We start from the raw sequence: 17,612 nt of genomic DNA, 5'->3' as shown, positions 1-17,612 counted from the left end.
CCGCACTGCTCTTCCCCAATCTGATGCTCTGTACATGCCTTCACCCTCTCAATCAATACCCTCCCATATAATTTACCAGGAATACTCAACAAACTTATACCTCTGTAATTTGAGCACTCACTCTTATCCCCTTTGCCTCTGTACAATGGCACTATGCACGCATTCCGCCAATCCTCAGGCACCTCACCATGAGTCATACATACATTAAATAACCTTACCAACCAGTCAACAATACAGTCACCCCCTTTTTTAATAAATTCCACTGCAATACCATCCAAACCTGCTGCCTTGCCGGCTTTCATCTTCCGCAAAGCTTTTACTACCTCTTCTCGGTTTACCAAATCATTTTCCCTTCTCCAGATCCATAAATGCTACATACAAATCCATTTGCTTTTCTAAGTATTTCTCACATACATTCTTCAAAGCAGACACCTGATCCACACATCCTCTACCACTTCTGAAACCACACTGCTCTTCCCCAATCTGATGCTCTGTACATGCCTTCACCCTCTCAATCAATACCTTCCCATATAATTTACCAGGGATACTCAACAAACTTATAACTCTGTAATTTGAGCACTCACTCTTATATCATAACCTTTGCCTTTGTACAATGGCACTATGCACGCATTCCGCCAATCCTCAGGCACCTCACCATGAGTCATACATACATTAAATAACCTTACCAACCAGTCAATAATACAGTCACCCCCTTTGTTAATAAATTCCACTGCAATACCATCCAAACCTGCTGCCTTGCCAGCTTTCATCTTCCTCAAAGCTTTTACTATCTCTTCTCTATCGTGGGAAATGGCGAATAGTATGAATATATATCACGTGGGATAAGGCGACTAAAACGGAAGGGAGCGGGAGGCTCGAAATCCTCCCCTCTCATTTTCAATTTTCCAAATGAAGGAACAGAGAAAGGGGCCAAGTGAGGATTTCCCTGACAGGCTCAGTCCTCTGTTCTTAATGCTACCTTGCTAATGCGGGAAATGGCGAATAGTATGAAAAAAAATGTGAAAAAGCCATGGTAACATCTAACAGCACTGCCTTCATCCACATGTACACCAAACTTTCACTCAGCTCTCCAAATCCTACACATCCATTTACTCCTCTGTAGAAGGGTTTCACTCAAATTGCACTCTCCAGAAAAACCTTTTCAAACTCCAGTTTGTAAAAGCCGGTATGATGAGATGGGGAGTATATCAAGTAAGAGTAGATGGAACAAATATAAAAAGCAAATAAATGCATAGTTAACTCAAGCAAAAGATGATGCACTAGAAATAAAAGAAGCCAAGGAATGCATCATTAATCATCAGTACTTGTGTATTTGGTTAGATGATGAAGAGTGGAAATCAAATACAATAAAAGAGTTCTGGAGACATAACATATGTTATATTAGGGAAATATTCAACTTTAAAAACAAAATTGTCAATAGAAACAGCATGCAAAATCAAATACACAATCTGCACACAAATAGTTCATTCTTAAGTTGAAGCAAAAATGAAACTCTCACCCCTGTTAGAAACAGTCATGCCACCGATTCCACTGACAAGAGAATTTAGGTTTACTCCTGAACTGACACCTCCAAGCTGTTTGGGCATGATCCAGTTGTTATTGATGTTATTTGGCATGTTGTTATTGTTACAACTGACCATACCAGTGCGAAGAAGCAAGTCTGCTGCGTAGCAAGTGGCTGCAAGTAGAAATGAAGCATGTAAGATCTTCATGTTACTCAAAATAAGTATGCATACAGTCAACCCATGCTGAATGTCCAAGACATAAGTAGTATGGACATGATTAAACTGTGTGAAACTAAATGAAAGAAAAAGAAATGATCAAGAACAACCAATATAGAGATGCCATGCATGAAGTGACTTAGTACTAAACAAACCTACAGAAAGCATCAAAAATACAGTTTTGGGGTTTTATAAGTAATCATAAAAATCTAAAATCTTTTAGGACATTATTCATCCACATATTATGTATGGAAATTAAAGGAAAGGATTTTGGAAGTAGTGATTGAAAAATCTTAAATAAAAAATAATGGTGAAATACAAGTTACTATGTCATTGGGACTGAAAAAGCAATGCAAGTCTTTCAAAAATTTTACTAATTTTTGCCCGATCTGCAGAGCCTATGGCTCCTGTCTACTTTTTAGTAATGCCAGTATTGGTAATCACTAAAAGGATGGCACACTATCACAGTAATTCAACATAACTGCAGCATCTTTCAGTTAAGCAGTCTTTTACTTACAAAACAAAAGAACTTAAGATTATACTTCAAACTCCTGTCAAAAACAATCATTCAGCTTTCACTGGTGGTAGGTATTTGCCAACTGTATGCCCTGCAGGTTTTGAGCATGCTTATAGCTGGAAAAATAATTCAAGCATTCAATGTTAATGGTCTGCAATACATTATAATGAATTAAAGGAATCTATCAATGGCTAAAATGGCAAGCAATAAGTGCATAAAGCCCCACCAATTATCAGAGTAAAGCATTTAGATATGCCTTATGGTTAGGGAGCATGCTGACACTTACATATGCTAAATGCTCTCTTATTCACTGAAATGCTCAACTCATATCATTATGAGTCAGTTAACTGGTTGTAACCTCCTCAGGCCACAATTGTATATACTCACAATTTATCAAAATTTATCAAAGTTCCAAGCCTATTCAAGAAGTGCATGAGGATAAAGATGAACTAAAGGGATGAGAAGCCTTTACATTCATACCTCAAACTCTTAGTTCCTCTTATCAGATTATCTTGCATAAAACTTCATAGTCATAAGACCTATATAATTTCTAAGAAACACAGAAAGCAATATAACCCATCAGGTCAGGTCAAGAGAGAAAGGAGATAAAAGCCATAGCAGAGAGATGCAAGTCATACCCTGTTATTCCTCACACCACATTCATATTGTCAAAAGTCAGTCAACAGCCATATGGAGAAAAGTAAAGAAAATCACTGGATACTATGTCAAATGATGCTAAAATATAGTTATCAGTATCATATTGTCCATCGTAAACTGTGCAGTAACACTGGAAAAAAGAATACCTGTTCAAGTCTTTGTTCAAATATCTAACTGGAATCCCTACCGCCAACCCAATGTGCTGGCAAGACAGCAGGAATTCTAGGTCCCCTAAGGAAACTTTGCTGCCCTACTCACAATATCCAAACCAGAGCCAACAAAGTCTATCTTAGACTAAACAGCATCACAATCACGATAATATACTATACAGTATTGAATTTACAAAGTAGCACAATACTGGGCAAAACAATACCTGCTGATAAAACTCTCCATTTAACATATAATAAAGCACAAAGATATTGCATCCAACTGCATCCCAAATCAGAAGAATATATAGATGGCTAAAAGACAGTGCAGAACTAAGACAAACTAAAAACTTGTGTTTGAAAGCACAACACAATATGGGTGCACTAAATGTTCAAACCACAGACCATTCACCTCAATGAATTTCTTCATCTGTAACTCAAGCTCATATCACCATGTTTTTCACCCAGTCTATTAAATATCACCTGCACTACCTGTGATATGGCAACAGTTGCCAAATCAAACGATTCAGGGGGGGGACAGAAGATGAGCCCAATGCCCTCCCTCTCCCTCCCACTACATTTTAGTCCACCCTATGCCAGTCCAAATAGAAATGTTAACACATATATCACTCAATAATTGTTGTGGCTTTATGTACAAGAAGGAAGGCTAACACCCACATCCCCCTCATGCTCAACCTTTATTCACATGTAGTGATGGAGGGCTTTGGTAACACATCATAGGCAGAATATATACAAAGAAAGAACATTTTCAACATCCTCTAAACATGTGCCAGCCAAATTAATTTTTTAATGAAGGCAGAGTAATATTTCTAATCATATTCATTTTAATGAACTACAATGCAGTATTTGAGGGTCAAACAAGAGTAGTGTGTCAAACCATACCTCTTCTGCCCCTCACTAAGCAGAGGACCAGGCCAAAACAAAGGTATTTATAAAAAGTTTTGAGTAATTTTACCTTTAATGCCCATCTATCATTTCATGAAAAAAAGTATGACCTTGACCAAACTTAAAACATAAGACTATGACAATCTGCTGGGTAACATACTGTAAGGTGGCAAAACTTGAATTCTCTCCTTCGGGGAAAAAGGAAATCAAACATTCATTACCAATCCTGTACGGTCCTGAAAGATCCATGCAAGCATATCGATCATATTACTCTAGACTCCTAAGATAGAAAAAGAAGCACTTGTTAAGGAAATATGTGTATGTATCACTTCAGCTAAGCACTTCTTGTGCCATATGGAGCTGACCAGTTAGGCATCATATACATAATAAAACTGACTTGACAGGGTTTTCTTTTGCCCATAATGTATATATGATGGACAGACAAGCAAGCAAGCATCCAGTTTTAAAATGGCAAATATAAAATGAAGACAAAATTTACATACAAATGCTGATGGTATGATTATAAATGTCTAAGGAGATGTTAAGAAGGATCTTTCTAAAGCTATCCTATTACAGAATTTTTAATGACATTTTGGTTGAGTGTGGTTGAGAAAGCTAAGGAGGGCTGTTGAAATGGTCTGGACACATGGATAGAATGAGTGAGGAAAGACTGACAAAGAGATTATATGTGTTAGAGGTGGAGGGAACGAGAAGCAGGAGACCAAACTGGAGGTGGATGGATGGAGTGAAAACGATTTTGAGTGATTGGGGCCTGAATACACTGGAGGATGAGAGGCGTACAAGGAATAGGGTGAACTGGAATGATGTGGTATACTGGGGTCAAGGTACTGTCAATGGACTGAACCAGGTCATGTGAAGCATCTGGGGTAAACCATGGAAAGGGTCTGTGGGGCCTGGATGTGGATAGGGAGCTGTGGTTTCAGTGCATTACACATGATAGCTAGAGACTGAGTATGAATGAATGAGGCCTTTTTTTGTCTGTTTTCCTGGCGCAACCTCGCTGAAGCAGGTGGGGTAGCAATGCTGTTTCCTGAGGGAGAGGGTAGTGCCTGGAATGGATGAAGGCAAGCAAGTCTATATAGATGCATATATATGTATATGTCTGCATATGGGCATTTATGTATATTCACTTTATATTTATTATACTTTGTCGCTGTCTCCCGCGTAAGTGAGGTAGCGCAAGGAAACAGACGATAGAATGGCCCAATCCACCCACATACACATGTATATACATACCCGTCCACATACGCACATATACATACCTATACATCTCAACATATACATATATATACATGTACATAATTCATAGTCTGCCCTTATTCATTCCAGTCACCACCCCGCCACACATGAAATAACAAACCCCTCCCCCACATGTGCACGAGGTAGGGCTAGGAAAAGACAACAAAGGCCACATTCATTCACACTCAGTCTCTTGCTGTAAATTCTCAAAATGTTAATCAGAACAACAAAATGAAGAACAGTGCAACCACCAATGATATATGCAAATTCAAAAAATACAGTGACAAGTCAAAAGCAAGCCACACTAATACAGATTTGCTGGCAAGTAGATGCAGAGTTCATATACTGGATAAAATGAAAAACTTTATGGATATTTTGGGGAAAATGGTTAAAAAGGATTAAGAAAAACATGCTGGTTATATGGACATATGGAAGAGATAGATGTAATTATTGACTAAACTATATCTGAAGGTGACTAGAAAATGAAGATGGGTTTTGGGGCGAGGTGAAAACACAAAATGAGAGTGTGAATGAAAAAGGTTGATAAAAAGACATCAAAATATATAAAAAAAATCATAGCTGTAACATTTTCTGCCATCCATCCAGTTGTGCAACAGGAAAATATCAAAGACCATTTTCTTAATACCCAATAACTGTTTGCATTCAAGTCAAAATCCTCTTAGCTTCTTCCTGTTTTCACATTCAGAAAGAATTAATACAAGAGAAATTTCCAACTCCCTCACCTGCTCCTGCCAATTTCAGTTACCTTTTACAACACACACAACATATGTTGGTTGTATTCTTTCTCCCCTACCCCCAGAGATAAAAAGGATATCAAAAAGCGAATAAACATATGTTAAAATAACAGCACACAAATTTAATGAGGAGGAGGAAAACGACAAAAGAAAGCTATTAAATAATAGCTACAACAAAATCATAACTTTACACAAGATATGTAACCTTATCGATTCTCACTGCAACTGAAGGCAACCTCATACACAGAAATTAAGCCTGCAAAACAGAATAGATGATTGATTATCTAAATAATTTTCCTCATGACAAATACCTTCCAAGAGAGGATATCTAAAATAAAGAGTAACTGTTTATGGAATAATATCAAGTTCACTTACAAGAAGGATCCAATAGCAGGGCATTGTACTGGGAACGCGAGACATGTGCAGGTTGCTGACTACTCGTAGGAGGCAAGCCCCCCCACAGTGTACTTGGATGTATTTGAGGGCTTGGTGTGCCTGTAGGTGATGCAAGAGGAGAGGAACCACCACTCCCACCACCTAACCACTGACTCAGGTTCAGATCTGCTAAAAGCAATACAAAACAGCAATCAGTCACTCATTACCAAACTGTAAAGTGATAAAAAGAGATACTGTGGCAGTGGCATGAAATTCAATGAATTGCTACATCTGTACAAGTAATTTAATGAAAGCAAGATAACATGCAAGAATCTCTCCATATTTTGAAGAAAATTCCTCTGGTCAACATTGGTCAGATTCTTTAATTTTTCTATATAACTAATTGCCTGTTCCACCTAAATGGTACCATATGAGAATGGTAGCAAAAGACAAGTAAAAAAAAAAGAAAATTCAGTAAAAGTGAAGAGAGAGATGTATGAATGGTATCTGCATGGCCAGATTGTGAGTAACTGGGAGGTGTACAAGCCAGATTGTGAGTAACTGGGAGGTGTACAAAAGAAAGTGGCAGGAGGTCACAAGACTGACACAAGAGTTGAAAAACAGGACAAATAAGAGATAGGGTAAATAAGTATCAATGTACTTCAGTGAGAACACGAGAGATAGGGTAAATGAGTATCACTGTACTTCTGTGAAAACATGAGAGATATGGTAAATGAGTATCAATGTACTTCAGCAAGAGTATGCAAGTGCTCAGAAGGACTGCTGAATGTGTTAAATGATTATACTGTTAAGAATGTGGTGTGTCTGGGACAGGGTGGCATGTGTAAGGAAAGAAGCACAGTGAATGATCTGATGAAAAAAGGAGGTAGTGATAGCCTTGATCTTGCATAAGATATGTAGCAAAACAGTAGCGGTGCACGAAACTGCAGATATGTTTTAAGAAAGTGGGTTAAAATGCTATGGATTCGTTATTCATGATCTTTAATGTTTGCATGGCCCAAGATGAATTGATTTCAGAATGCATATGTAGGACCCTCATTCAAAGATAAAGGTGAAAAAAGTGATAGCTTAAATTACATACATACAATAAAAATTACCTGAATATACTTGGGAAGATGTATGGTACAGTGGTAGTCATGAGATGGTGGCATGCAGACAAAATGACTGGGAGGATTGTTGCCCCAGGAAAGGTATTGAATAACTGGTCAAAGGGTTTGCTCTGAAGAATTTGTGTAAGAAATACTTGGCAAAAAAAATGAATTGTATGGAGCATTTACGAATCAGAAGGAATCACATGATAGAAATGACAGAAGGCCTTGTGGAAGGTGCTATGGAAAGTTGCTAAATGCAGTGTCTTTACCTGGAGAGTAAGGTATGTGCAAGGAAGAAGGGAAGATGGCGAGTGGTTCCTGATGAAGGTGGGTCTGCATCAGACTGTGTGACATTACCATAATTGTTTAAAGTGTTCAACCTTTTTGCAATGTGTATCCCATAAAAAATTTTTCTACATATCTCTACATCTATTTATCTATTCACATCTCTGATGCCCATTCCCTTTGGGAACTCACTCAAGGGGATGGCCACAGCAAAAGGATCTCCATAAGTAATGAACCCCAGTGCCGCTTCTTATCCTTAGTATCTCACCCTTAACAGGCCACTAGCAGTGGTCAACTCCAGTGCAATGTTTTCAGATGTTCCTACCCAATGTTCCTACAGACTACTTTTACCCAATAAATGTTCCTGCTTCTTGTTGGAACCTAGTATGTCTATCCAATGTTTCTACCTAATGCTCCAGCCAAAATATTCTACATACTTCCTCTATGTATTGCTCCTACCATTTTGCCAAAAGACAGAGCTTATGCACAGTGCTCTCTGCAGGAAAATCTAGAAATAAGAAGAATGAGCTGTGCAAGTTAAGTTGTAGAGTCAAGAATGAGTTCTGCAAGTTAAGTTGTTGAGTTAATCATGACATGGAGAGATTGGATATTGTATGCTTGTACAGAGAATGGCAGTAGTCTATGTGTAAGTGAGGCATAAAGGAGAGAGAGCAACCTGGGTTAGAGGAGTGCAACTTGACTACCAGTGAAGAGCCAACTTACTACACATCCGTCATTAACCTTCCTCAGACACAGATGGGTACTACTGGTAATATACCTCCTTGGTTGATGGCTGCCTAACATCTACTACCTACACCATCATATCTGTATCATGTACTATTTCATAAAATGTCCACAAATATTAGTATACTTTCCTCTGTATTGGTATGTTAGGTGTGGAAGGGTGTTGAGATGATGGAGGCAGGCCCTGGCTGGCTGCAGGGAACCACATCATCTATGTAAATACATGGTCTTTTTTGTAAGGCGTTGCTTAATTGTATATAAATCTAAACGCATCACTTTTTTTTCTGCTGAATGTGACTTCACATATCCCATATGTATCATTTACATGCTTGATACATATCAAATAAATTTTCAATATTTTATATACAATCAATGATGCCTTTTCCTTGTCTGTGCCTAGTGCTATCTCCCTAACATGAGAAACGACAAACGTGTGACAAAAGAATACAAACCACTTACATATATACAGACAAAAGTATTTACAAAGATAAATCCCTGGGGCTTGGGAAGAAAGAATACTTCTCACGTATTCCCTGCATGTCATCAAAGGCAACTAAAAGGGGAGGGAACGGGGTGCTAGAAATCCTTCCTTCCAGTTTTGACTTTTCCAAAAGTAGGAAAAAAGAAGGGGGCCAGAGAGGATTTTCCCTCTTAGGCTCATTCCTCTGTTCTTAACACTACCTTGCTGACATGAATATTGGCAAATGTACGAAAAAGAATAATGCAAAAAGATTCTTTTCAACAAAAATACAAATAACATGAGATACCGTTTCTTTTACAGCAAAAAATGACTACGATAGTTGATTCATAAATTTAGCTTCTCCCACGATGACATACATTTTCCCTGGCAAAATGTTGAACAAGGAAGCATATTTTTCACTATTATTAATTTGCAAATGACATCTATGAATAAGATGTGGAATCATGTACAAACCAGTAATTCTAAGGAGGGCACACTGGTCTTGAGCCACAAATGTGGCTTGGTGCATCATGCTATTCCAGCTACAACTGTGGGTGTGTGCAATGATGTGGCTATTAATCTTTTCCATATGCTACCTCGCTTAAGTGACAAAACAACTGTATTTACAATGCACTGTTTTGTGAGGTAAGCAGCTTTGTTAAAGTAGCTTTATAGAGCATGGAAGACCAGGTAGGCAAGGAATTGTTTAAATTGGAGCAGATCAACTGTTTGTAGAGGATGATGAAAGATTTTTTTTGTCAAAATCTAAAGCTAGATATTGTTCTGAAGGCACTCAGTTTGTGTTACTTTTGTGATTATGATACTGGTGTGGGGAGTGAATGTTGCAGGCCAACCCAAGATTGTTTGGTATTCTTTTCAATGGGAGAAATTATCCATTCAAAATGAATAAAGGGTGTGACATGGATTGAACTGGGGTTACAAGAATGACTGAAGACTTTAAAATGGGGAATTTCTTTTTTCTACATCTGTTAAACTCATCTAGCAATCTTGTTTTTGAGGGCTTAAAATGCTCTCATGCTTATATGGATGGCAGTTAAGAGTGCACCCCATGAGAAGAATGCATCAGGATCCTGTGGACACATGAGGCTACTAAGTACAGATAAGTCCCAAGAGAATGGATGTGACTGTCCTCCTAAATCACTATAAGGTTACCTTGGAATTCAGGCAGCTCCAATGACTCGACCATCCATGGATAGCAAACAAAGCTTTAAGGGAGGAATTCGACTTGTAGTGAGAGATTAAGCATGGAGATTGAACCCAATAGCACCATGCTAAGTAGGCAAAGACTGACACACATAACATCAAATTGGTTCTTTGCCTGACACCCATAGCATCAAACTGGTTAAGATATATTCTTGTATTATGATGAGTGAAGAATTATAAAACATCATACGGACATGTTATAAATGTAACTGAAACTTTAACCTCACTAAAGATATTACTACTTTAACAAACAAGACTTACTACTGAGGCCATACAGTGGTGCTGCATCTGGAATGTGGTATGTAGAAGGAATCCGGGCCTTTGGAGGGATTTTTTCTGTCCTTGACAAAAGGCGCCAGGCCTCATACATATTACCTGGATAAGAGAGAAAAAAATTTTTAACAGCAACTAAATGATCAAATGCAACATGAGCAGTTAACTTCACATGGCCTTTCTATATGATATCCAACAATTTCATTTGCATAATCCTTGGAAGTTATTTCTTACAATCTAGTTTCAAAGTGACAAAGTAATTTCATCTGTATATTTCTGGGAGGCTATTTCTTATGATCTAATTTTACATTCACAATCTATCTATCATCATGACTATTCCTTTTTGTTTTACCATCATCTCACATCCAATGTGTTACTTGTTAACTCTCACATTTATAAACAGCCAATTCTTTCACTTTCAACAATAATCTAATCTGCTAACAGAGACCAAGATCTCCTACCATACTACTTATCATCATCTTTTTATTATACTTACTCTATGCTTCCCACGTCAGTGAGGTAGCCCTAGGAAATAGACAAATGGTTCATCCATTCATATACATATATATATAAATGCCCATACACACAAATATACATAAACATATGCACATATACTCAATTGCTGTTTCCCACAACAGTGAGGCAGCGCCAGGAACCAGACGAAGAATGGCCCATCCACTAATATACACACAAAAACATATATGGAAGGATGGAATGAAAAAGATTTTGAGCGATCAGGGCCTGAAAATACTGGAGGGTGAAAGGCGTGCAAGGAATAGAGTGCATTGGAACAATGTGGTATACTGGGGTCAACATGCTGTCAATGGATTGAACCATGGCATGTGAAGTGTTTGGAGTAAACGATGGAAAGTTTTGCGGGACCTAGATGTGGAAAGGGAGATGTGGTTTCGGTGCATTACACATGACAGCTAGAGACTGAGTGTGAACTAATGTGGCCTTTGCTGTCTTTTCCAAGCACTACTTCGCACGTGAGCAGGGGGAGGGGGGTGCCATTTCATGTATGGCAGGGTGGCGACGGGAATGGATGAAGGCAGCAAATATGAATATGTACATGAGTATATATGTATATGTCTGTATGTATATGTATACACTGAAATATACCTATACATCTCAACGTATACATACATATACACACACAGACATATACACACATGTACATAATTCATACTGTCTGCCCTTATTCATTCCCGTCGCCACCTCACCACACATAAAATGAAAACCACCTCCCCCTGCGCTAGGTAGGTAGCGCTAGGAAAAGACCACAAAGGCCACATTCTTTCACACTCAGTCTCTAGCTGTCATGTATAATGCACCGAAACCACAGCTCCCTTTCCACATCCAGGCCCCACAAAACTTTCCCTGGTTTATCCCAGACTCTTCACATGCCCTGGTTCAATCCATTAACAGCACATCGACCCCAGTAAACCACTTCTTTCCAATTCACTCTATTTCTTGCATGCCCTTCACCCTCCTGCATGTTCAGGCCCCGATCACTCAAAATCTTTTTCACTCCATCTTTCCACCTCCAATTTGGTCTCCCACTTCTCGTTCCCTCCACCTCTGACACATATATCCTCTTGGTCAATCTTTCCTCCTCATTCACTCCATGTAACCAAACCATTTCAAAACACCCTCTTCTGCTCTCTCAACCACGCTCTTTTTATTACCACACATCTCTCTTACCCTTACATTACTTACTCGATCAAACCACCTCACACCACATATTGTCCTCAAACATCTCATTTCCAGCACATCCACCCTCCTCCGCACAACTCTATCCACAGCCCACGCCTCGCAACCATACAACATTGTTGGAACCACTATTCCTTCAAACATACCCATTTTTGCTTTCAGATATAATGTTCTCGACTTCCACACATTCTTCAACGCTCCCAGAATTTTCGCCCCCTCCCCCACCCTATGATTCACTGCTGCTTCCATGGTTCCATCTGCTGCCAAATCCACTCCCAGATATCTAAAACACTTCACTTCCTCCAATTTTTCTCCAATCAAACTTACTTCCCAACTGACTTGACCCTCAACCCGACTGTACCTAATAACCTTACTCTTATTCACATTTACTCTCAACTTTCTTCTTTCACAAACTTTACCAAACTCAGTCACCAGCTTCTGCAGTTTCTCACATGAATCTGCCACCAGCGCTGTATCATCAGCGAACAACAACCGACTCACTTCCCATGCTCTCTCATCCACAACAGACTGCATATTTGCCCCTCTTTCCAAAACTCTTGCATTTACCTCCCTAACGACCCCATCCATAAACAAATTAAACAACCATGAAGACATCACATACCCCTGCCGCAAACCTACATTCACTGAGAACCAATCACTTTCCTCTCTTCCTACACGTACACATGCCTTACATTCTCGATAAAAACTTTTCACTGCTTCTAACAACTTGCCTCCCATACCATATATTCTTAATACCTTCCACAGAGCATCTCTATCAACTCTATCATATGCCTTCTCCAGATCCATGAATGCTACATACAAATCAATTTGTTTTTCTAAGTATTTTTCAAATACATTCTTCAAAGCAAACACCTGATCCACACATCCTCTACCACTTCTGAAACCACACTGCTCTTCCCCAATCTGATGCTCTGTACATGCCTTCACCCTCTCAATCAATACCCTCCCATATAATTTACCAGGAATACTCAACAAACTTGTACCTCCGTAATTTGAGCACTCACTCTATCCCCTTTGCCTTTGTACAAGGGCACTATGCAAGCATTCCACCACTCCTCAGGCACCTCACCATGAATTATACATACATTAAATAACCTTACCAACCAATCAACAATACAGTCACCCCTTTTTTAATAAATTCCACTGCAATACCATCCAAACCTGCTACATATTCATACTTGCTTGCCTTTATCCATTTCTGTCACTACCCTACCACATAGGAAATAGCACGACTACCCCCTGCTTCAGCGAGGTAGTGCTAGGAAAAGACAAAAAAGGCAACATTTGTTCACACTTGGTCTCTCATCCACAACCCCCAACATCCAACAACAGCTCCCTATCCACATCCAGGCCCCACAGACCTTTCCATGGTTTACCCTAGACACTTCACATGCCCTGGTTCAGTCCATTGACAGCATGTCAACTACTATTATACACTGAATATTTCATTAAATTCCCAATGATTTCTCCTACATTTGCACTTGAAATATCCCCAGCTATAATGAAATTCTTAACTACATCTATCCTTACCTTCTATGGTCAACCTCTCCTCTGATTGTACAGAGGGTATGTGTTGGAAATCGCATGTCTGATGCCACTATGTGGTGTGAGGAAATTTGATCTAGTAAGTAATAAAAGTGTAAGAGAGAGGGGCAGCAATAAAAAGTGTGGTTAAGCGAGCTGGAGAGTGTGCTAAAATGGTTTGGATGTATGGAGAGAATGAGTGTGTCAGAAATGGAGGGAACAAGGAGAAAAGGGAGACCAAATTGGGGATGGATGGATAGAATGAAAAAGAATTTTAAGTGATCAGGGCCTGAACAAGCTAGAAGGTGAATGGTGTGCTCGACATAGCGAACCGAAACAATGTGGCATACAAGGGTCAATGTGCTATCTGTGTACTGTACCAGGTGCGTGAAATGTCCAGGGTAAACCATGGAAAGGTCTGTGAAGACTGGTTGTAGATATGGAGCTGTGGTTTCAGTGCATTACATACATCTAGAGAATGGATGTTAGCAAATGCAGCCTTTCTTCGTCTGTTCCTGGCACTATCTTGCTAATGCAGAAAACAAAGAATCAAAAAAATATTCCATACCTGCATTTTTCTCAGCCCCTTTAATGATAACTGGCCGCCGTCCATCTAGCCTCTTGTTCTTTATGATGATGTTCACATCTAGAGTCTGCTTGATTTGCGATTCCTCAGCAGAGTCTAACACTTGGTCAGGCATCAAGTCAAACATCAGAACCAATGGCAAAGCTCCCTGTACAATTCAGCTAAAATTAGACATATATATCTCGGTATATAAGAAATAATACTAGAAGTACCAGGAATGAGTGAGCGTAGGATGGCAAAAGGTGAGAGCAAACGATGTGAGGGGAATGAGTGAAGAATGGGATGTATTTAGGGAAGCAGTGATGGCATGTGCAAAATGATAAGTGGCATGAGAAAGGTGGGAGTTCGTCAGATTAGAAACGGTAATGAGTGGTGGGATGAAGAAGCTGTTAGTGAAAAAGAAGAGAGAGGTGTCTGGACAATACTTACAAGGAATGAGTGCAAATGACCAGGAGATGTATAAAAGAAAGTGGCAGGAGGTCAAGAAGATGGTGCAAAGGTTGAAAAAGAGGGCAAATGAGAGTTGGCTTGAGAGAGTATCATTAAACTTTAGGAAGAATAAAAAGATGATTTGGAAGGAGGTAAATAACGTGCACAAGAGTACAAATGGGAACATCGGTGAAGGGGGAAAGGGGAAAGCAATAACAGGTAGAGGAAGTAAGGAGATGGAGTGAGTACTTTGAAGGTTTGTTGAATGTGTTTGATGATAGAGTGGCAGATGTAGGGTGTTTTGGTTAGGGTGGTGTGCAGTGTGCATCAAGAGGGTCAAGGAGAATGGTTTGGTCAAGAAGGGAGTGAAAGCTTTGCAGATGATGAAATCCAGCAAGGTGGGGTGGGGTGGGGGGATGGTAGTGCAACAGAATTCATTTGGAAAGTGGGATTGTTTGGCAAAGATAATCAAAGTATGTACGGATCATGGCGAAATGCCTGAGGATTGGTGGAATGCATACATAGTGCCACTGTACAGAGGTATAGGGATAAAAGTGAGTGTTCAAACTACAGAGGAATAAGTTTGTCGAGTATTCCTGGGAAATTATATGGGAGGGTATTGATTGAGAGGGTGAAGGCATGTATAGAGCATTAGATTGGGGAAGAGCAGTGCAAGTTTGAATGGAGAAAAATTGGAGAACAAGTGTTTTAGATATCTGGGAGTGGACTTAGCAGCAAATGGAACCATGGAAGCCGAAGCAAGTCACAAGGTGGGGGGGGTAAAGGTTTTCGGAGATGAAGAAGGTGGAAGGACAGAACGTTATCTCAGAGCAAAAATGGTGGAATGCATACATAGTGCCACTGTACAGAGGCATAGGGATAAAAGTGAGTGTTCAAACTACAGAGGCATAAGTTTGTCGAGTATTCCTGGGAAATTATATGGGAGGGTATTGATTGAGAGGGTGAAGGCATGTATAGAGCATTAGATTGGGGAAGAGCAGGGCAAGTTTGAATGGAGAAAAATTGGAGAACAAGTGTTTTAGATATCTGGGAGTGGACTTAGCAGAAAATGGAACCATGGAAGCCGAAGTAAGTCACTAGGGGGGGGGGGGGTTTCGGAGATGAAGAAGGTGGAAGGACAGAACGTTATCTCGGAGCAAAAATGGGTACATTTGAAGGAATAGTAGTTCCAACAACATTATGTGGATGCAAGGCATGGGCTATAGATAGAGTGGACGGAGGAGGGTGGATGTGTTGGAAATGAAATGTTTGAGGCCAATATGTGGTGTGAGGTGGTTTGATCAATTAAGTAATGAAAGAGATGTGTGGGAATAAAAAGAGCGTGGTTGAGAGAGCAGAAGAGGGTGTGTTAAAATGGAGAGAATGAGTGATAAAAGATTTACAAAGAGGATGTATGTGTTAGAGGTGGAGGGAACAAGGCGAAGCAGGAGACCAAATTGGAGGAAGGATGGAATGAAAAAGATTTTGAGCAATCGGGGCCTGAACATACAGGAGGGTGAGTGGCGTGCAAGGAATAGAGTGAACTGGAACGATGTGGCATACCAGGGTCAGAGCTGTCAATGGACTACACCAGGGCATGTAAGGCGTCTGGGTTCAACCATGGAAAGGTCTGAGGGGCCTGGATGTTGATAGGAAGCTGTGGTTTTGGTGCATTACACATGACAGAGAGAGACAGTGTGAACAAATGTGGCCTTTTTTTGCCCATTTTCCATGGTGCTACCTCGCTAAGCAGGGGGTGGCGATGCTGTTTCCTGTGGGGTAGGGTAGCGCCAAAAATGGATGAAGGCAAGCACGTATGAATATGTACATGTGTATACATGTAAATGTCTGTGTATGTATATGTATGGAGACAAAAGGAAAACTAGGGAAATGGGGTGCAAAGACAGTGTGGCAGTGAGGTATGGTGGCTAGTGGTAAGCCTGTATGTGGATGATACTGTGTTGCGTGTGGAAAGAGTTTGCGGTTGATACTGTGTTGTGTGCGGCGAGTGAAGAGGAGTTGCAGAATGTCGTAAATATGTTTTATGTTGTGTGTAAGCGGAGGAGATTGAAGGTAATTGCAAGTAAAGATAATGGCGACTGAAACAAAATGGAGTGAAATCATAAATCTTGTAAAACCATATTGAGTGAAAGAAGAGTGTACTAAATTGTGGTATGGATATGGAGGGAAAAAGACTGGAAGAAGTGGGGGAATTTAAGTACCAGGGAGCTGTCTTTGGGGGTATTTAAGTACCTGGGAGCTGTCTTTGGGGGAATTAAATACCTGGGAGCTGTCTTTGGTAAGTGTGGTGATGTGGAAGGAGAGATAAGGGAAAGAGCAGCACAGGGTGGAAGAGTCATTGGGTTCCTTAACAGAATAATGAAGGGTAGAGGTGCAAGTATGGAAGTGAAGAGAGGATTAAGGGACAGCATAGTCCTCCCAGCCCTGACCTATGCAGCCAAAACATGGATGTGGAATGAGGCACAGAGGTCAAGAATCCAGGCTATGGAAATGAGCTACTTGAGAATACCTGACGTGACTAATTGGAATGAAGAAACAAATGAAAGAGTGTATATGAGATATGTGATATGGCAAGGAATGCAAAGGGAATGAATTGTGGAGTGGTAGAATGGGTGAAATGTAATACTTTGAGGTGGTTATGGCATGTGGAAAGAATGCAAGGAGAGTGTATGATAGTACAATTAAAGGGGTTGGTGTGAGTGGAAGACCACCTGTGACATGGGAATATAGGGTGGAGGAACACTGGAGGCAGAGAAACAGAGGAAGAATGTGTGGAATGGTGTATGCAAGGGAGGCATGTAAGGACAGGGATAAGTGGAGACACATTTGCCATGGCTCCACCTGGTTGGGAGTTCCTGAAGA

General features: G+C 40.0%; 1 protein-coding gene across 7 annotated transcripts in view; it reads right to left on the bottom strand.

Annotated features, from left to right (window-relative positions):
* BicC (protein bicaudal C) overlaps positions 1-17,612 on the bottom strand; it is a 95,988-nt gene that overhangs the window by 35,144 nt on the left and 43,232 nt on the right. For 5 of the 7 annotated variants that reach the window (XM_071682166.1, XM_071682164.1, XM_071682168.1 and 2 more), the window contains 4 exons: positions 14,283-14,448; positions 10,445-10,558; positions 6,359-6,547; positions 1,520-1,699 (listed from right to left, as the gene is read on the bottom strand). In XM_071682166.1, the coding sequence (XP_071538267.1) occupies positions 1,520-1,699; positions 6,359-6,547; positions 10,445-10,558; positions 14,283-14,448 (649 nt within the window). The remainder of the gene's footprint in view (positions 1-1,519; positions 1,700-6,358; positions 6,548-10,444; positions 10,559-14,282; positions 14,449-17,612) is intronic. The other 2 variants (XM_071682165.1, XM_071682167.1) reach the window with 2 other exon arrangements.

Source organism: Panulirus ornatus, chromosome 34 (assembly GCF_036320965.1).
Source record: "Panulirus ornatus isolate Po-2019 chromosome 34, ASM3632096v1, whole genome shotgun sequence".
NCBI lineage: Eukaryota > Metazoa > Arthropoda > Malacostraca > Decapoda > Palinuridae > Panulirus > Panulirus ornatus.
This window is presented reverse-complemented; position numbering and strand designations above follow the sequence as displayed.